The sequence below is a fragment of the Typopeltis vanoorti genome, chromosome 25 (genome assembly GCF_054136105.1).
Source record: "Typopeltis vanoorti isolate ZY-2024b chromosome 25, IOZ_Tvanoo_1.0, whole genome shotgun sequence".
Taxonomy (NCBI): domain Eukaryota; kingdom Metazoa; phylum Arthropoda; class Arachnida; order Uropygi; family Thelyphonidae; genus Typopeltis; species Typopeltis vanoorti.
The window spans coordinates 55705334-55727965 of NC_143573.1; the positions used below are offsets into that span (position 1 = coordinate 55705334).

Below are 22632 nucleotides of genomic sequence, written 5' to 3' on the forward strand. Positions count from 1 at the left end.
TCACTTTTGCTTCAGACAGCTGTATAAAACAAACTACTTGATAGAATGAGTGACTTGCAATTTCACATGGATGCTAGTGTTGCCCTGTATGGTCAAGGTCGAGAAAGTTTCAGACCACTCTCATGTATGTGTGTGTGTGTGTGTGTGTGTGTGTGTGTATATATATATATATATATTTTTTTTTTTGTTTAGAAAAATAAATGATATGACTATATAGCTGAATACTAAGATTAAGATAGAAAATAACTATTTTTCCAAATGCAATACCAGTTACATCTTTCTAGAAGACTTCATCAGGTGAATAATGTATAGAAGATAAAAAGAGATACATAGAAACATTACCTCATCAAAGTTCTAAATTATTAACGGATTGCTCACCTTAGAATGAATTCGCAGACTAGCTTTGTTGTTGTTCTTGTGCATGAGGAAATGATCTCATGACTACTCTAGCTGAATAGCAGAGAAGTAACAGTCAGAAAGGTTGTGGCTAAGGTTCATAAGTGAACAGGATTTAGTTCAATTTCTGTTGATTCTAAGTTTTTTCTTTCAAGGTAATCATAAATATCAAAATCATTTATATATATATATATAAATGATTTTGGATCTATTCCAGTTTACTGAGTGTATGGTGGACTTATGGTCATTGGAATCAGAAGAATTAATTTATTTCTACTTTAAGAACCTATGTATGTACTCTTATCAGCTATTAAGAGAGATTGCCAAAGAATTAAAGCTGTTGTTATCAGTTTCTCAGTAGAATAGTTAACGTAAACAGTCAATTTCTGAACTCTTCTTTAATCCTCCTCATACCATGCCAAAGAGAGTAATGATGTGAAAGGTTATATCACAATTCAATATGGAGAATTACAGCCACACCAAAAACAGTACACACCTGGATACTTGAAATTGTTATGTTTATGTTTTACTGGTCGAAACCAGGATTGAAGCTTTGTTAAGGGGATGAATGAGGTACAAATCTTATATTTCTTCTGGATTTTTGCCGGGTTTTTAAAATCAAGCTGATATAAGTAATGGTGATGTAATCTTTCATATCATTAATCTCTTTGGCATGGCATATAAGAGGATTACATAAGAGTTTAGAAATCCACAGTTTATGGTCTTTGTAAGGACTATTCTGAAAAATTTATAAAAGCAGCTCTAATTATTTGGTAATCTTTTCTTAATCACTGATGAGAGTATGTGCACAGGTTCCTAAAGTAGAATTCATACCAAACTTTTGAGCTGGATAACCATGGAACTAAGCATGAAGATATCTGTTGGTATGTGTAGGCTTTCTGTAGATGGAGATTTTATTATTATTATCCTAAAACCCCATGGAGTCACAGATTCATCTAGCAGGTCCCTTTTGTTATACACACAGCTCATCATACTGTGCTCTAAACACATTCAAATTCTCTGCAGACACTACACTCTCAGGCAGTGCATTCCATTCATTTACAACTCTCCCTACTTATACAGCTTCCAGAAATGACCTCTTCTTCTCTCAGAATCTTCCACCATTTTGTGAAAAGCCTCTTCAACGTTAATCCTATAACAACTGCTTACTGACGTGTACATCTCTATCATATCACCCCTCTTCCTACTATCCACTAGACTCTGCAAATTGCTTTGTATCAACCTTTCTTCATATTTAACATTCCAGAGATCAGAAACTGTTTTGGTCTATTGCCTCTGGATCCTCTCCAGCATCTCTTGATCCTTTTGAAAACCAGGTGACCAAATCTGTGCAGTGTGGCCTAATCAGAACCTTATGCAATGAAACCAGAATCTCCTTACTTCTTCGAATCAATTCCCTCTGCATCATTGGCAGAATTTGTTGAATCGTCCTCACAATTTTGGCAATGTGTCCTCTCTGTTTGTTCATAATATGGGGAATTACAGCCACACCATAGACAGTACATCATTATCATCCATCATCATCACATGATCTCTTATTTCTTGAACCTCCAGCAATATATCTCCATCAAGAATAAATTCTATATTCCATCTTTGTTTTCCAGATTTTAAAACCTTACATTTCACAATATTAAACTGGCTGGTATCCCCACTCATGGGCCCCATTCAGTGAGTCTATTCGAGCCTACTTGTAAGGCCCAAGATCTACTTTACTCTTCATAGTTCGTCCCAATTTTACATCATCTGCAAATAGCTGTATATCCCCATTCCAATCTTCCCCAATATAATTAATGTACAGGTTAAAGAGTAATGTCCCTAAAAGAGATCCTTGAGGCACACCACTAGGGACTTCTCCTCTCCCCCCCCCTCCCCAGAAGAGGAAATCCACTAGTGACTTTCCTCTTATGGGATATTGCTTCCCAATACATAACTGTCGATATCTGTCAGACAGCTAATATCCAGTCATGTTTACCCTAGTTTGACTATCAATTTATCATGCAGCAATCTATGAAAAAACTTCTATGTATTATAGTGTGTATTCATCTCCTGCATCCATCCAATGTTGCTGTCACCTTATTGGATTAAGTAAGTAGATTATTAAAACATCGCATCCCTTTAGCAAAATAAATTAAAGATAATACCATTGTTGGCAACCTAATTGAGACAAACTATGAGGAGTAGAGTAAATCTTGGGCCTTACAAAGTGGGTTTGAATCGACTCATTGAATGGGGCACATGAGTGGGGATACCAGCCAGTTTAATATTGTGAAATGTAAGGTTTTAAAATCTGGAAAACAAAGATGGAATATAGAATTTACTCTTGATGGAGATATATTGCTGGAGGTTCAAGAAATAAGAGATCATGGGGGTGATGGTGGATAACTTAAAGATAACAATTCTGGATCCTGATTATCACCAGTCTTTCCAACACTTTAACCACAACCCTGAAACACACATTGGCCTATGATTTGATACTTGTATTCTGTTATCTCCTTTATGAAGCAGTACTTGCCTTTCTTCCACTTCTTTGGAACTTCATCCAGTTAAATATGTCAAGGCAGATGTCAACTCCTTGGTACATTCATTGAAAATTTGCAGTGATATATCATCAAGTCCTACAGCCTTATTAATATCAAGTTTGCTTAATTTCCCATATACTTCTTTCTCACTCACAATCAGTCACTTCCTCCTTATCTGCTACTCTCAAACTCTCCATGTTGTCACATTAACAAGGATGAAAGATCTTTATGAACTACTCATTAAATATCTCAACTATATCCTCTGCAGCAGTTATCCTTATAGTATTTTCTCTGATCATTGCTATCCTACCATAATCATTCTTTTTTTGACTAGCTACATATCGAAAGAACTCTCCAGGATTTTTTTTTTTTTTTTTGCTTCATTAGCTAACTGCTGCTCATGCTGAACTCTTTTGTTACCCTTAGCATCTGAGTCACCATCCTTCCCTGTTCTTTGTATTCCTCATGAAATTGATTATTACCACTCCTTACCTCCATAATGTCTTTTTTTTTCTCTGTATTGTATGCTTAATCTCTTTACTCATCCATTTTGCATCCTACGTAATTAACCTTCTGACCTTTGGAATACATTTAGATATTGCTTCTACTAGATAGTTCTTGAATATCACCCAAGCAGCATTGATATCCTCTCCACCCAACTTCTCATTCCATGCCACAGCTGCAAGCTGTGTCCTAGGTTTCTCATAATCACCAGCCTTGTAGTTTCATGTATATATCCTTTTCTCACAGAAGTCCTCACGTGGTTGGCAACCACCAAGATAATCACTTCACGGTCATTCTCACCAACTGGAGGGAGATTTGACATCTCATTTATAATAACATCCTCTGATGATATGATCAAATCCCAAACTCTTAATCCTCATGTACCCTCAGTTACATATTGCCTGAACTAGTTTTCCCTCAAAACTCAAGAAACTTATTTTCATCATATGCATTTGCTACCTCATCATCCCAATCTATATTGATGTAATTAAAATCACCCATAATGTGCTCACCCTTTTCCCCATTTCATTGGCTAATTTGCTTATACATTTCCTGGTCACTATCCTCCACATTATTAATTCTATAGGAACATCCAGAATAGAATGAAGCATTTCATTCTATTCATCTCTCTCTCATACCATACTGCCTAAAAACCATTACGACTGTTTCCCCCATGCATCTCTACTTTGTATAGACATAACTCTTTTTTTATCATCAATAGCACTCCACCTCCCTTTTTATCTTCACAAAATACATCATACCCTTCCATCTATATTACAGCTAGGATACTTCTAGCATTCATAGAGAAACATAACAGCACATTCCTCGATCTATAGCAAGTATCTCTGATATTACTCATTAGTTGTGACTTCTCCATACTTTCCGTGAGCCATTTCTTTTTCTCCTTAATCATCCTTGAATCTTCTTTAAATCCAACTGTTTTTCCTACTTCCCAGGTCTCTTTTTTGTCTATGCATGCATTCACATCCTCTTGGAGCATCAACATTTCTCACACTGTGATTCACTGTCCACCCTGAGTCTCCCCATTTACCTGATTGTCTTGCATACTTGTTCTCTTAGTCTCTACACTCATGCTATCCAAATCTTCATTCATGAGCACCACTTTGATCTCTCCTTCCTTACTGTCACACTGTTTCACATCACTTCTTATTGCTCAGATTCATTGTCTGCACTCATTATTCTCCCTTCCAGCAGCTGTCTCTCCAAATGACTCGCACCTAAACCATTCAAAACGCAGTCCATCACTCTTATACAGTTCAATTCAAACTGCACTCCTTTCTCTTCCCACATTTCTGTTTACAATATCATTCATAATTCTTGCTTTCTGCCACATCTCATCACTGTCATACCTGGGCAACACACAGACTACCTTTCCAATCACACTGTTATCTTTTATTGTTCTCGGCAATCTCCAATATCCAATCTTTCATTCTCCTTGTTCCCAATCAAGTCAATTGTTCCTACTACCACTTCAATGTCTTTGCTTGCTTAGTACTCATATCAAATGCCTCAACCTCTCTATTCATTTTACCTCCAGGAAAACAATCCTTATGTATCTTCTCATTTATCACACCTCTAATAATCTAATTGCCATACAACACTGTTTACAGGTCTTTCGTTACCATTTTCATACTGACATAGTTTGTTTTTACCTTCTTCACTCTTCTATACATATTTACAGTTCCCTTCATTTTATTCTGCCTCATCTTTATCAACTCAGCCTTCAAATCTTGCATCTTTTTTTCTATCATCATTGATTCTCGCTATTTTATAGTTTGTTACACAAGCTTGTTCACCATCGTCACTCACCGCCTTACTGTTAATTGCACTCTGTTTTTTAATATTATTGACTACTTTATTATTAATTTCGCTCTGATTTTTAACATTGTATAGATTATCACCCCCTTTATCATCAGTCATTTTTTGTCATGCTATCATTTTCACATGAAGTCTCTGAATTTTTGCACAATCTTCTTCTGTCAATTATGACATCATGTTCCCTAGTCGTATTTAAATTATTTAAACTTCTATTTTAAACATCTAACATCAGAATATCGCATTTCCTTCATACCCATTCTCGTTCTTTTCTCTTATTCTACCTGTTTCATAAATATTTGCGAGATCTTCCCACACATACATATTGCATTCATGGCACTGTACCATTTTTGAGAAATCCATACAGTCTACTTTGTCTTTCACACAGTGGAAGGAAAGAAGCAGCATTTCCAATTTTTGATAATAAAAGTTCTTTAGGAATACTACGAGATGAAATTGCAAAGTTAAAACTCTTGCTGAGAATGTGTTTCTGTGTTTGATGATGGTAACTAGACTTATTATAGCTCCTCTATAATGTCTTTGGAGGAGCTATACTGGAGGAAGTAGGGGAGACGAGAGATCTGAGATTGATGATTGATAGAAAACTGAAATTCAGAGATCATATTGCAATGGTGATGAAGGTAACCCAGAGGATTGCTGCAATACTGAGAAGGACTGCGGATGATGTGAAAATAACTTATCTGACTATATACTAGTTTTGTCTTTCTACAGGGTGGCCATAAAATAACTTTCCCTCTTTGGGGGCATCTGTAGCTAAAACCAATAAACGGAATGAGATCAAATTTTATATCGAGACTTTTGAAGGCATGGGGAGATGATTTCCGCGAAAAAAAGGATTTAGTACCAAAAGTCATCGATAGGGGAAATTTTCATGCTGGCAGAGCCAAAAACAAATGGATAATTACATTAAAGGCAAATAAAATGGAATAATAACATTTCGACGGTGTAAGCGACAGCTGCGTCACTCATTCCAGCTGGATATGTGGTGCATTACAATGATAATAAGAATAATAATAATTAAACTAAAACAACTTGCGAGAGACACAGAAATTAATGTAGTGATTGAACTCTCCGGAAATAATCTTTTTTTTCATCAGAATCAGGGTCCCCTGGACCACATACACGATTTTCAATGTGCTGCCCTTTCTTGTGTACAACAAATTGCATCCAGTGTGCGACATGCTCTACAGCTGAGCGTAAGGAGTTGGATTGGATGTTCATATCAGTCCATTGTATGTTCACTTTCGAGACATGCAAGTTGGGAACACCATCAACATACACAATGGATTTCAAATACCCCCACGGCCAAAAGTCACATGGAGCGATGTCTGGGGGATCGAGGTGGCCATGCCATCGGAAAGAACTGACTGATAACCCTCTCATTACTGAAATGCTAGCATAAAAGGTGCCGTACTGAATGTTCAATGTGTGGCTATACTCCATCCTGCATAAAAATTATGGGGTCCAAACATTGTCTTTGCTGCAATGCAGGAATGACAAAATTTTCCAGCATTCGTTGATAAATCTCTCCATTAATGGAGCAGGTTACAGGACCTGTAGGGGTAATATGCTCAAAAAAAGTATGGTCCTATTATGAAATCAGCTGTGAAGCCACACACCACATGGTTACTTTTGGAGTGGTACTTGCTGGATCGCTTGGGGATGTTCAGATGCCCAAATTCTGCAGTTATGAGTGTTGACTGACCCATTCAGATAAAAATGAGCCTCATCACCCCACAATATTATCCAAGGCCAGTCATTGTCGACCTCCATTCGGGCAAGAAACGTTAATGCGAAGGACATGCTCTTATCATAATCTGCGGTAGTTAGTACTTGCACATGACTGAACTTATACGGATAGAAGTGAAGCATTTTCCATAAGATTTTCCAGACTGTACCATAAGCCATATCAAGTTTGCGAGCTATGGCACAAGCGCTTGGACCAGTGCTGGTCCCTGTGTTGTCGAACACCGCAATAGCAACGTCTGTCACTGTCTCTTCTTGCACTGCTTTCCGTCCTCTGCTAGGTCTAACTCCTAGTGATCCAGTTTCTTCAAACTTCTTAATCATTGCTCTCAGTGCTACAGCTGACAAAGCACCTGTATGCAAGTTATGAAGCCTTCTAAATTCCCGAAGGGCCGCTATGGCATTGCACTGTTTAAGGTAAAACAACTTAACAAGTAAAGCACACTGAGGCAAGGTAGGATGCATATTGAGCACAATTCGTCAGTCATTCAAATAACTGCCTGAACATTCCCAATCCCTTTTTAAGTGGAAATGGTGGTGCTGCTGTCACGTACGCACAGTAACATTTCCATAATCCTTTTTACCTGCGTTTACTGCAAATATTTGACTGCTTTCAGCTCCGCCAGCACCAAAAATTCCCCCTACTGGCGACTTTTGGTACTAAATCTTTTTTTTTGCAGAAATCATCTCCCCATGCCTTCAAAATTCCAATATAAAATTTGGTCTCATAGTGGTTTTAGCTACAGATGCCTCCAAAGAGGGAAAGTTATTTTATGGCCACCCTGTAGTTAACTTCTCTTGTTCCACTTTGAAAGCATTAAATTTTCTAATTTAAATTTATTTCTGTTCTGAATGTTGGTGGCTTGAGAGGTAAACATATTCTTAATGCACAGTGTCAATGTCAAAATTTGTTTTTTGGAGAAGGTCTCATTTATCTTTATAATAAATCCTCTTTGCTCATTCAGTCTTGATGGTTTCTTTAAAACTAATGAACTTTGGGAATATGTTGTAAACTAAGAACATTTGAGGAACACTAACCTGTTTATAAAAGAGCAATCCTCTATAATGTATTTTGTAAATCTCTGATAACTTCTATAGGTAGCCTTATCATGAAGGCTTTCATATTAGGACAGCTATTGTACATGTTTTAGGAAAAGAACTTATCTGACTATATAGCCAAATGTTAAAATGGAAAATAACTAATTTATTTCCAAAGGCAGTAGTAGTTTGTCTTTCTAGAAGACTTCTTTGGGTGCATAATACATAGAAGAAAAAAAAAAAAAGAAATACATTAAACATATTACTTGTGTACATTCTAATTATTAACAGATTGCTCAAATTAGAATGAATTGTTATTCTCAATCATGAGGACATGGTCTCGCAACTGCCATAGCTGAATAGCAGAGGAATAACATTCAGAAAGGATGTGGCTGAGATTGACATTAAGGTGAACAGTGTTTAGTGTAATTTCTGTTCATTCTAAGCTTTTTCTATCAAGTTCATTATGCCATTTGTAAATGATTTTGGTTGTATCCCAGTTTACTGAGAGTATAGTGGATTTTGATGGAATCAGAAAAAATAATTTATTTCTACTTCAGGAACCTATGTGTGTTACTCTTATCAGCAATTAAGGGAGATTGCCATAGAATTAAAGCTGCTATTGTCAGTTTCTCAGTAGAATAGTTAATGTAAACAGTTGATTTCTAAATCCTCCTACATACCTTGCCAGCGAGAGTAATGATGTGAAAGGTTATATCACCTTTTCGAATGTCAGCTTTCTTTCTAACAAATTGGCAAATATCCTCAAAATATATAAGATTTGCACCTTATTCACTCCTATATCAATGACATTGTCAATGGATTGCAAGGAAATATTCAGTTGTTTGTGGATGACTTGAAGTTGGGAAGGGTTATCAGTAATAGTGCAGATGTGGCAGCCTGCAAGAGGATTTGAATAAAATAGACAGATGGGAAAATGAATGGAGGTGTCGGTTTAATGCAGCAAAATGCAAAGTCTTGAAGTTTGGGAACCATTGATGGGAGGATGCATAGTCGATTGGAGGAGCTCTTCTGGAGGAAGTATGGGAGACGAGATCTGGGGTTGATGATTGATAGAAAACTGAAATTCAGGGCGATATTGCAATGGTGGTGAATGTAATCCAGAGGATTGCTGCAATACTGAGAAGGACACTGACCTGCAGAGATAAAAAAAGATATCATTCCGTTGTATAAGACCCTGATCAGACCACACTTAGACTATTGTTCTCAGGTTTGGTCTCCAGGATTTGAAAGGGATAAATTAACTGTGAAAAGGGTACAGAGATGGTTTCAAGACTGTACAATGTCAGTTATGAGGATCGACTGGAGGAATGTGGACTGCAGAGTTTGGTGGATAGAAGAAGGAGAGGTGATATGATCGAGACTTTTAAATTGTTGAGAGGCAGTTACAGGGTAGAAATTGGGGAGTTCTTTTGCTTGGTTGAACAGCGGGAAGGAGTGATGACAAGGGGCCATCCCTGGAAGTTACGAAAGGAGGCTGTGAGCAAGAGGATGAGGAGTGGTTTCTTTGCATGGAGGGTGGTGGAACCGTGGAATGCATTGCCTGAGAGTGGTTAGAACAGGAACGGTCAATGGGTTCAAGGAGTGGTATGATAAACTTTGTGTTTTCTACAGAAACGATCTCCCACGATGAAGCTTTTGACTCCATGGAGGCCTGGATAATAATAATTAACAAAGCCGCGCGGTTAGCCTAGTGGCTATGCACTTCGCAACCATATGCCTGGGGAAGGAGTGTCCTAGGTTCGATTCCCGTCGGTGACATGAGGAGCTGTAGGATCTTCCTCAGCCATAGCCAAGTTAGCCAGTCTTGGGCGTGGACAGCAGGGTTTTTTCCCCAGTTTATTCTGGGGTTTTTCATCCCGCAATGCAGGCAAACTGGCCTTGAGAACTCAACACTACAGGTCATAGGATACACCGGGGCATAAGGCTGACCACCTTATCCTGTAAACGGAGTGAGGTCCGATGATCAATGGACCCTCGACACTGCAAGGTAAAAGAGGGTATAAGGAAGATGATGATGATGAAGCTTCAATCTTGGCTTTGACCCGTAAAAATTAAGCATAACATTTTGAAGTATCCGGGTGTATACAGTCTTCGCCGTCGCTATAGTTGCCCATACTAATTATAAACAGAAAAATCAACTGCTCTGAATCTATCTATCTATATATATATATATATTTATCAGGAGCATATATTCAGGGTGTGCTAGGTGTGAAGTGCACATCCATGAAATATTTTTGCATTTATTCCTGTTACAGACTAATTATTTCATGGTTTCGCATGATTCCTGAAATTAAACACAATATACTAATGCTTCATGAAGAAGACACTTTTCTGTGTGTAAACATCATATCACATTCATGTTAGTAGCCCGTTTGTGTGTGGTCACATATTGGACACCTTTGAACAGACATACAAATTGTGCAGATGATCGAATTCTTAGCATTCAGTTTTAAACTACCAAAAGAAGGCAAGACAGTTCTTGCTCATACAATAGCACCCAGAAATCAATGGCTATGATTGGTTGTGTCAACCAATCCAATTGAATGGTTTCAATTTGTCATGAGTTGCTGTTTTTGTTTTCTGAGTTTTATCTGTTTTGCGTGTGTGAAGTGTGAACTGATGTGTTTAGGACACTGATATACAGACAAGAATTTTCTATTAATAATTTATAACTTTTTTGCCCATATTTACAATGGGAAACAGTGTTGATGATCTACTGAATGTCCTGATTTCTGCCAGAGTTTTTGCCGATTGTATTGTTAATAATTGGTGGATTTTTATATAGATGATATTCATAGATATTATCTTAATATTAATCCTACCATATAGGTGATCTCTGTTTCTAACAATTATTTTTTTTTTTATTTCCGAGTGTACCTATATATTATTATATGCACAAGGGTTCACTCCAATTGGTGCAATGATCTTAACTCTTTCTTTCAGAATCCAAATAATCATTGACTCAAGACCAAATACAAAATAAACACATTTAATAAAACAAAAACAGTATATATACACTTCAAACAATATTACATAACTAACTACAAATTAATTGGATCCAAGGCCTTTTTAAAATAAACTTACACTCAAGACTAAACACTTTGTTTTCAAAATGACAAAATGTTCATAGCCAGTTTCTCTCTCTGTCAAGGCCCTTCTCCAAAGACATATGACTTTATTCTTCATTTTTACAGGATCCTTTCTCATCACTTATGTAGCACACATTTATTCTTCCGAACTTAATTCTGTCTCTTTTCTTCAGTAGAAATAATAGTCAGATCCGGCGTCTTTAATACAGATGAAACTTTCTAATCAGAGTTTTTTCGAACATTCCTTTAGAACTTAAATAGCAAATTCTTCTTTTATTCACTAAATGCTTATTGACAGTCTTACTCTTCCAATTAAAAAAACTTACAGTTCTACGATTTCCTTTTCGGAATCTACTATAAATCTTTCAATTAATATTTCCTCCAATATTCCATTTAAAACGCATATAGCAATATTTTCCTTTTATGTATCAATACTTATTCCACTTTGAAACTTAATAGTTCCACGATTCCTTTTTCGGAATATACTATTAATTTTCCTCCGAACCTAAATATCTGCCAGCCTGTGTTCTAAATTCCTTCCGAACGCTATCCTTGTTTACTCTCCCGTTGCTTCGATACCGAACTTGTCAACTGTCGATCACACATCAAACTTCTTGGTGAGCATGTGCACTCCGTGAAACTGGTAAGCAAGAAGTTAGGTATAAATAATGGCTGACAGACGTTGTCTCCGTTAGCGACAAGAGAGAATGTCTTCATAATAAACACAAAACTTAATTTTAAATTACAATAAAATTCTTGTAAGTAATACAAATATCAAATATAGTAAGTACATCAATTTTTTAACTTCTTTACATATCATTTTTGACAAAACAATTTCAATAACGGACACATCGCAAATGTCGACAATGCATGTTATAAAACTAATAAACATTTTAACATAAACAATTCGTAAAAATATTCAGAATTTGAATTATGATTATTTTTACAGTATAATTATAGTCTAGGTTAGAACTTGTTTATAAATAAGTAAAACAAGTTATTTCAGCCTTTCTTTGGTGCAATCCTGAAAAATAATAATTTCCCAAGTGACTACTTTTTCTGATTTCTGTGCGTATTATATGTCTGTATTTAAAAATTGTATCAAAATTCAAATTATCCCTCTCTCACTGTAGTATTTGCCAATGATAATGTAACCTCACCATGAAGTGTGAAACCTTTGTGCTTCTCACATAAATGGCATGTTTAAAACATAGCTATTGTTCATTTGACCTTTATGCTTTCCATATTTGAAATTATATTAATTGATAAAGTATTCCAAAATTATCCTACAATTAATTGCATTGGACCAATTAAAATGAGTGCTATTATTATAGTACTAATTATAATGAAGAGCCAAAGGCTTCAATTCGGCAACATGAACTTATTTAAGTTAAGGGATATTATATCCCATATTGTTTCTTAGCCGAATAAGAAACTCAAAGAGTTTCATGCCGAATATAGAAACTATATAAAGTTCAGTGATTCCAAGCGTAAGCAAATACCTGGATACAGCAGCAACTGACCCTTGAAGGTAGTGCAAGTTGAGGCAACTCATAGAAAGGGTGGAGCAAGCTCCGATCACTATTCTTGATATTTACCCATAATGTGAACTTAACTCCTAGGAGCTGTATTATTGTTCAATATTATGAGAGAAGGTCACTACCCAGACCGGTTTCGATCTTTTTTGAGGTCTCATCAGTAAGTAGGTAGACCAAGTTAATACCAAGTTTGTAGCGAACAGAACTTACATCCCTTCTACGAGAATTGCCAAGAGGTGTCCTATTAAAGTACTAATTATAATGAAGAGCCAAAGGCTTCAATTCGGCGACATGAACTTATTTAAGTTGAGGGATATTATATGCCGAATTTAGTTTTATAATTTATTTATTTAATTATATTATATTTATTATATATTTATTATTATATATTATATTTATTGAATTAATTTAATATGCCGAATTTCATGCCGAATATAGTTTCTATATTTGGCATGAAACTCTTTGAGTTTCTTATTCGGCTAAAAAACAATATGGGATATAATATCCCTTAACTTAAATAATGCTATTATTATTATTATTTGACACCTCCAGGGAGTCCCAGGACTCGTCGATGGAGGGCACCTGCTCTACAACTCTGTCTCCACTATTCAATCACATCACCAACAGACTGCAACCACACCAATGCCATCTACTCCCAACCACCACACTAGTATTTCCACAGACAATTGCAAACATCCACACCCATGGTGGGATTAGAACCCGCAGCCTTTTGGATGAAGAGTGGATACCCTATCCACTCGGCCAACCAAGCCGGCTCCTTAAAACTTTGCACTCTTAAAATCTATGCACTCTTTCATAAAACTTTCATACTTCAATAAAAATGAAATCCTACAGTCAATTGATGTGAATTTTGTAGCACAAGTTGCATAAGCGACTTGACAGTACACCCAAACGAAACGGGCATGTAATACCACTGATATTACACTCTGTGTATATATATGAAATATCAATTTCGTTATAAGATATTAAATTGAATAAACTAGACAGATGGGCAAATGAATGGGATGTTGAGGACTAAGTTTTTTGCTTGGAACACTTTTCCTGAGTGGGATGGGTTGTCTGGAAGTATTATGAGAACATTTAAGTTTAAGGAGTGGTAGCAATTCCATTTCAATATTCAATCACATCACCAACAGACTGCAACCACACCAATGCCATCTACTCCCAACCATCACACTAGTATTTCCACAGACAATTGCAAACATCCACACCCATGGTGGGATTGTTATGCATAACAGTTAGCGGAACTTTACTTCTTGTTGAGTTATTGGACTCCATGGAAATGCCTAGATAATCAATAATAATAAATATATTAACTGTAAAACAGGCATATAATTCATAATATTCTTTTCACAGTATTTTGTTTCAGTTTATATTTAGTGAATTCTTTTATGATGGAGAATAAAAAAGTTTCTTTTCTGAGTTATTTCTGTATACCAATTTAGTTACATCAGGCAGAAAATCAAACACTTTAGATCAGAGGTTCCCATACTTTCTTGGTGCATGGCATGCTTAGTGTCTCAGTATTTTTCAGGCCAAAAGAAATACCTGACAGTTCCATTTATGAAGTAGTTAGATCCGAACTAATTACTGAGTATTTGTGTCCTATAAGCTTAGTAACCATTTGAAAAAATAATACTTAATAACAGTTCGCTGTAGCATCCTGGGTTGCAACAGTGCACACTTTGAGAACCACTGCTGGAGACTATGATATAATACCTTCATTGTCAGCATCCACCCACAATCCGCTCTGGCAACACATTGGAAATAACCTTGGAGAAGGTGCAGAGACAGATAATGAAAATTATATTAAGACTGTACAGTGTTGGTTATCAGGATGGACTGAAGGCATGCAAACAGAGTTTGGGAATAGAAGACAAAGGGATATGATTGGGAATTTAAGCTGATGAAGGGTATCAGATTGATGCTAGACAGATTTATCATAAAGTAGAATGAGGGGGAAGGCACAAAAGCAAGGGGCCATTCTTCCTGGAATTTGAAGAAAGAAGTAGTGAATGGGGAGGTAAGAAGTAGTTTTTTTTTGCATGGAGCAGTAGGAACATGGAATACATTGCCTGAGAGGGTGGGTGGTTAAGTTTGTTTTGGGAGTTTTATGAAAAATCTGTCTAGCATCAATCTGATACCCTTTCATCAGCTTAAATTCCCAATCATATCCCTTTGCCTTCTATCCCCAAACTCTGTTTGCATGCCTTCAGTCCATCCTGATAACCAACACTGTACAGTCTTAATATAATTTTCATTATCTGTCTCTGCACCTTCTCCTGACCTCCCACAGTGAGTCTTGTAACTTAACTCCATCGAGGTCAGGAAATAATAATAATAATTTACTTTGCTACTCAGTAAAAAAAATAAAAAATATATATAAAAATATAAATTGCACCTCATTGAGAAGGTGGAGAGAACAACCCAAAAGATTGCTGTGTGGTAAGGAGGTTGTTGACGAGCAGATAAGGTGGTTATATCCTTGTAAGACTGCAATCCAATTGTGCTTGGGCTACTGTGAAGATTTGCCTAATTTTCATAGTGGTATGTAAATCTTGGAAAGGGTGCAAAAGTTGGTAATGATATTTATTATTTATTTCAGGAATGGTGAATGCAAGTTTTGATGTAGGCTGAGAGAGGACTGTAAATTGCAGAGCCTGGCAAACATGAGGAAGAAAGGGATAGACATCTTATTGAGAAGAGATTGAACCCATATATATATATACATATATATATATATATATATATATATATATATATATATATATATATTAGGGTTACCAAGTAATTTTATAAACTTGTTTATTTTACTTCTAATCCCAAGTAAGCAAACAATTAAGTTTGCACCTGAACGTAATTCAAGTCTAAAGGTGGTGCAACACCAGGGCAACTCATTGTAAAGGTGGGTAAAGCTCTGATCACTATTCTTAGTATTTTCCATAATGTAAAGCACATCTCACTAAGAGATGTATACTGCAATACATTATGGGTGGGGTCACTACCCAGACCGGTTTCAACTTTTTTTCGGTCTCCTCAGTGAGTAACAACTTGTATAGGTAAAGTTGATACAGAGCTGTATCAACTTTACCTATACAAGTTGCTACAAGGTGTTTTTATTTTGAATAAAAATCTCTGGAGGAGATATAGATGTAAATAAGAATTTACATCTAAATTAGGAGTAAAATAAACAAGTTTATAAAATTACTTGGTAACCCTAATATACATTACCCAAGGTAAAAAATCTTATTCACATCTATATCTCCTCCAGAGATTTTTATTCAAAATAAAAACACCTTGTAGCAGCTTGTATAGGTAAAGTTGATAAGGCTCTGTATTACTAAAACCTTGGTATTTAGGGTTCTAGCTACTCACTGAGGAGACCTCAAAAAAGGTTGAAACCAGTCTGGGTAGTGACCCCACCCATAATGTATTGCAGTATACATCTCTTAGTGAGATGTGCTTTACATTATGGAAAATACTAAACTTAATTGTTTGCTTACTTGAGATTAGGAGTGTATATATATATATATATATATATATATATATATATATATATCCTTTGGAGATTTTTCACTGGGTGGTAGGATTAAGAAAAGAATAAGCTACTATTACTGGAATATGTAGATGTTCAGGAAGTAGGTATGTAAGGAGTAGGTTTTTTGTATGGTAGTGGTTGATAATTGCTAGTGGTGTTGCCAGTGTTGTTAATAAATTTTATGTGATAAGAAGCATTGTGGCATTTAGAACATACCTTATGCTGAGTCTTTTCCTTCCATGGAGGTGTTGTCAAAATAGTAAAGGAAATGTATGTAAACCTTTTGTAAGTTTCGTTAGTTTTGTTATTCTTTTCTTCTTTTAGGATTGCAAGTAGTAGAAGATATTTCAATTGATTGGCTTGCTCAGAATTTGTATATTGCTGATTCTAAGTTGCAAGAAGTTATAGTATGTAGAACAGATGGTTCGATATGCCATTCTTTAATTAACAAAGAAATAGACCAGCCGAAGGATATTGAATTGGACCCAGCAAATGGGTGAGCATCGAAAAATTGAAAGAAATTTGATTGAGCAATAATATTAATTTTTAAAGATGAATTTGAAATCATCAGTTCATCAGAGTAATGACGAAAAAAATTCTAATATTTAATAGGCCAATAATATTGCAGACATACATATTAAATTTTAATCTGTTAGCTTAGTTATTAAATGCATAATAATTTGGAATTTTGTTAAGTTTTTTTTAAAAAAATCCTTCATTCTAAGATGGACTGTAGCATTTTTATTTTTAAATTTAAATTAAATAAATTGTGTAATGAAATGCCATGAAGATTATAGGAAACTGGCATGAGTAAGAATCACAATTATTATTATTATTTTATAACTTGGTGAACTTAAAACATGATAAATAGAAGAATAAAAATATTTCTTCAGGCAGCTCCATCAAGTCATCGTATTAAGCATCGTTCATATAATAATGGTTAGCATGGCATTCAAGCATTCCCAACTACTTCTGGCAACCCATTCCCATTTACCCCCCCCCCCCCCCCCAAGAATAAAAAATTTAGTTCTCACACTCTTTCACAACTTCTGTGTGTGATCTCTAATTTTCTTACTTTTTGCTGTGTATTGGAAGTCTTTTGTATCAATCCTGTAAAATCCCTTTAATAATATGTTTGTATAATAACAGTTATTTTCTTCCTATCAATAACTTTTGCAACCCACAGGCCTTCAATATGTCCTTATAGGGAAAACATTCCATAGATTTGTCACAATATCACAATATTAGTCACTTCTTTCTTTCAAGGTTACGTGGTAGTCAGTATTCATTGTGTAGAATTTATGGAGGCAAACACTTGTGTTGAAGTAATTACTTTACTTGCAATTTTAAGCAAATAACACTTGATGTTTTTTTTATTTTAATTGTAAGTAAAGTAATTACTTCAACACTGGTTGCCTTCATAATTCTACAAAATGAATATTAGTTGCTTGTCTCAATCCTCTCCATCTCATATCCAAGGAATCCAGGTGACCAGTTTTGTGTGTAGTAATCCAGGTACGGTCATATTAAAGCCTTACATAGAAGAATAATCTTTCTATTGCTGCTTGTGTTTCAACATTCAAGTAACTTGATGAGTTGTTTTAGCTACCTTTTTTTGCAGTATGCCTTCTGAATCTCTTCTTCCTCTCTACAATCTTCCCTAAATCCCTGACCTCACCAGTTTCTTGTAGTCCTGTTCTGTCAGTCTAATTGTGCAGCCTGTGATCTCTTCTTCCTAAAGTGCATGATCTTCCACTTTGTCACATCAAACTGGCAAACTTATCCTTTAACTATACTGCCAGTCTATTTGAAGTTATTCTATAGAATCTCTGTATTGTTTTCACTGACTATAATTTTACATCATCTGCAAACAAACGGAAACATCCATTTGCTTGCTGATGATCATTTCTGTATCATTGATATACAAATTAAATAACAGTGATCCAAGTATGGAGTGCTTAAGGGTCAAAGCTATATAATGAGAGGAGAACCTCCACATAGCCTTCAAAGGAATGTGGAGAACCGAGGGCTTCTGACCTAATGTCTAATCCTCACCTTCTCGTAGTGCATCCTGTTAGGTATCTACCTGGATAAATGGATGAGGATGGCCTGGCAATTGGGGATTTAGCCAACCAAATTGTATTCTTATTGGCATAAACCAAAATTTCAAATAATGGTACAACATAACAGAATTTCGCCAGCTAGTTAAACAAGGCTCCCATTGTTTTCGCCAGGGAAAACAGCAAAAAGTCATCTGCTGGAACAAATCCTAAAACTTACCCCCCAACTCAAATTACCAAGAGAGTGTAGCATCTGCAGAGAATTTGAATGTATTTAAGGCATGTTATGATGAGCTGTGTGTATGACAAAGGGACCTCTCACAATGAGTCTTTGACTCCATGCAGGTCTTAAGGTGGTGATGATAATAATAACTGTACTTGAGCACAAGCACTTTGGTCATGACATAACAGTATTGGTGTTTTTTGAATATTACATATGAGGGTGGTTCCATAAGTTTCCGGCCTGACTTTTATAGGATAAAAAGAAAACAACTGTCACTTTTCAACATAACCTCCCTTTACTTCAATACACTTTTTCACATCTTTGAATTAACACTTCTATGCCCTTGAAAATATAGTATGTACTTTTGTCTACAAAAGGGCCTAAAACTGCATATTTCACCTCATTGTCATCTGCAAATTTTCTTCCTCAAAGGTCTTTCTTCAGTTTCAAGAAGAGATAGTCACTGGGTGCTAGATCTGGACTGTAGGGTGGGTATTCAATCTCCTGGAAGCCACAGTCCTTCACTGCAGCATTCAACAATAGTCATGTGGACTGAAATATTGTCATGAAACAGGCGAACACCATGACTCGGCATTCCTAATCTCTTCTCCTTTATGGCATCATGCAGTTTGTGCAGGAGTGAAGCATAATATTCTGCATTCACAGTGGTATTCCTTTCCTTGAAGTCAGTCAGTTCCCCTGGTTTGCAGCACTCCATGGATTCCCCTTTGGAAAGAGGATCATGATAAAAGACCATGGTTTCACCCCCCCGTTAACAACGGATTCCAGCACTTCTCTCTATCTTGTGGGGACAGCTCACACGATGCTTCTTCTGAATTGAAGAAAGAAGTCGGGGCACCCATCTTGCACTGACCTTCATCATATGAAGCTTCTCATGAATGATGCAAAAGATGGTTGTTACAGAAAGCACCAACCTTGCTGAGATTTCTTTGAGCTTCAGCCATCTGTCATTGAGCATTTTCTTCTCAACAAAAGACATTTTCCTCAGTCATCGCTTCCACAGGCCGACCATCATGAGGATCATCTTCAATGCTCTTTCTTCCTAGGTGAAACTATTTAGCCCATTCCTTCATGATGGAATATGAAAGAGGAGCACTCCCATAAACACCATCCAGTCACTGTATGATAGTACTTGGAGAAAACCCTTCTTTGGTGAAAAACTTTATCACAGCATGGTACTCAATTTTTAACATTACAGCCACTTTGCTTGCCACGTGTTAGTCAAATGAGTGCCTCCAACTAAATGACACGGGTAGAGAGTTGAAACTGGTACACTCACCTTCCTCTAGATGATGCTATCTGTCATGCACAGCGTTTTTAAAATTAGCATGAATTTTGTATGTCAGGATGGAAACTTTTGGAACTTACCTCATAGCATTTTCATCTATATAAAAAGTGTTGTAAATTACAACATAAACTGCAAATGTTTACAAATATGTAATTATCATATAAGAATTTTAGATAAAATTGTGCTATGCTTTCAGGCTGCTATATTGGGCTGATTGTGGAAAACAACCTAGAATTGTCAGAAATGGTATGGATGGTTCTAATAGATTTGTCCTTGTTAAAAGTGATGTGATATGCCCAAATAGTTTAAGTCTTGATCATCCCAAAAATAGATTATACTGGTGTGATATTAATCTTCAAAGGATAGAATATATTGAACTGCATAATAATACAAGGAAGGTATGATTTTTACTTAATGTTAAAGATATTAATGATAATTTCAAATTACAAATTTCAAATACAATTATGAATAATGCAGAAACTGTGTATATGTTACATACCGTAATTAATATTTTAAAGTACGTTTTCAGGAAACACAACCATGTGCCATTATTTACACATGGTTGTGTTTTTAAAGATGTGTTTTTTGTGGTAGAGGAAATTTCTTTGTTAAGTGAAATCACCAACCTTATTGAGAGGTGATCAGTAGATTTATGATGCTGATCACCCTTCTCTCCTGAGCTTCTGCTCTTGATGAACTTACTTATCACATTTTTCCTTATATTCCTTCCATGTTTCTTTCTTGTGTGGCAGCTATTTAAATAATGCACCCTATCCAGTTAACTACTTGATTTAGCTTCTTATTTTTGGGAATCCCTCATATATTGGTTTTCTCAAATTGGAATAATTTTAAATGATAGATCAATTTTGTTTTCAGTGTGAAACCATTAACACCTCCAAGAGTTAGTGGTTTCATACTGACAAATGGCCAATTGAAGAAACTTCACAGCTTGTACTGTGCAGCTAGAAGAAATAAATTTAAAAAGTTCTGTTTTTGTCATCCTTATTGGAGGCCTCCAGTAAGGAAACACCTAATGGTCAGTCCTTGACTTATGACAGGGTTCTGTTCTGATGATCCTTTTTAAATTGAAAAGGTCGTAAGTCAGAAATCACTATATGAACCATAAGGATATGTTAATAAATGACATGGATGAATGCTAAAATGTGTCTGTTTTGTTGTATTTTTAGCTGATTTTATCCTGATTTATAGTGAAATAATGTAATGTACAAATTATAACAAAATTGCTGTACACAATATTTTTCTGTAATAAATAATGAAATGTGAGCATATAGTGGTTCTGTGCACTTACTATAAAATAATTTGGAGACGTGGGGGGGGGGACAAGAGTAAGTCTTCAAAGTAGCTGCATTATTAATTGGATGATTCATTGGAGGATTCAGGGGGGAGTCTCTTCAAACTCAAACTGCAACAAAGCATTCAGAGGATAGTTTGAGATGCATTATTTGTGGAAGGGCTACAATTTATGTAGTGAGTGAGGTGACAGCAGGAATTGACTTCTTTAAAAATTTTTTTCATTATATCCTACTTAATGTCTACACAGGTTGCCTTTTCAGCATAAATTTTATTTCTCTGCAGCAGAGTTGCAGATTGCATTTTTCTGTCTACTTTGCTAAATCTTGCAATGTTCAGATGCATTTTTTCAAACAACTGAACTGCCTTAAAGAAGCAAAAGCTTCTGCCAATTTTTTTTTTTATAAACTTTTTTGTGGACTCTCCTCTTCTTGTTCTTTTGTTGTTTTTTTTCCCTCTCTATTCTTCTGTTTATTTTTCTCTATTATTCTTCTGCAACTCCTGTATTTTTTGCTTTATGAGGTCTTCATTCTAGAGCTCTTCTTCTTCCAACAGCTTCCACCAACCACTCTGTCTTCATTGTCAATTCAACTCCAACTTTTTAGTTTGCAGCACTATCTTGTCACAATTCTCATGTGTGATTGTTGTCTTTGTCAAATGTATGAATATGAATCTGTGAACATATGTTCAACAGATTCTTCAAAACATACACATTGCTATCACCTCACTCCATATTGTATCTTCATTCTTTGGACAATGCAAGATGTTATTTTTCTTCCAAAAGTCTGAGTGGTTTCTCACCTTTATTAGTAGCAACAGCAATTATTTCTTAAATAATTGCTGCTAAAATTATTTTTTTAAATAATATGCCTTGGAGCCAATAATAATATGGATTGCAGGAGTGAGGACTTATTTGGCGAATGTGTTAATGGGATGGCTGTCGTAAGTACAAGTGGCATAAGTTGCATATGTCGTAAGTTGAGGACTGACTATATTTTAAGCTTGAAGTCGCTTCAAAGATCCCTGTTTGTTTTCTTGAGAAAATCCTGGATTATTTATTGCTTATAGCTAACCAAAACTAATAAACATAATATAGGGTACTTGATATAAAAATATATATTAATGCTTGACCACAGGAGACTAGGTCATTTCTGTCATGTGCAATTTCCAACTGTGAATTTGTCTTAATGTTTTACTTAATGTTCTCTGACTTTTTCCTTGCAAGGTTCAGCTTATTCATGGCTAATTAGTTTAATTGCCCTTATAGTGCAACATTATAATAGCTTTGTATCACCAGTCATCACATTTTTCATGTGCTCTCATGTGAGAGTACATACATGCCCTCATGTGCTGTGTACAGGTTACTCTGAGAGTACTACATAGTACTTTCATAGTAACCTGTAGTTTCATAGTAGTTTGTATTATTACTAGTTTCCTA

General features: G+C 35.7%; 1 protein-coding gene across 1 annotated transcript in view; it reads left to right on the top strand.

Annotated features, from left to right (window-relative positions):
- LOC150092758 (low-density lipoprotein receptor-related protein 2-like) overlaps nt 1-22632 on the top strand; it is a 599453-nt gene that overhangs the window by 205658 nt on the left and 371163 nt on the right. Inside the window, exons 9-10 of the mRNA XM_090414271.1 lie at nt 16616-16787; nt 20080-20281. Coding sequence (XP_090270397.1) covers nt 16616-16787; nt 20080-20281 — 374 coding nt within the window. The remainder of the gene's footprint in view (nt 1-16615; nt 16788-20079; nt 20282-22632) is intronic.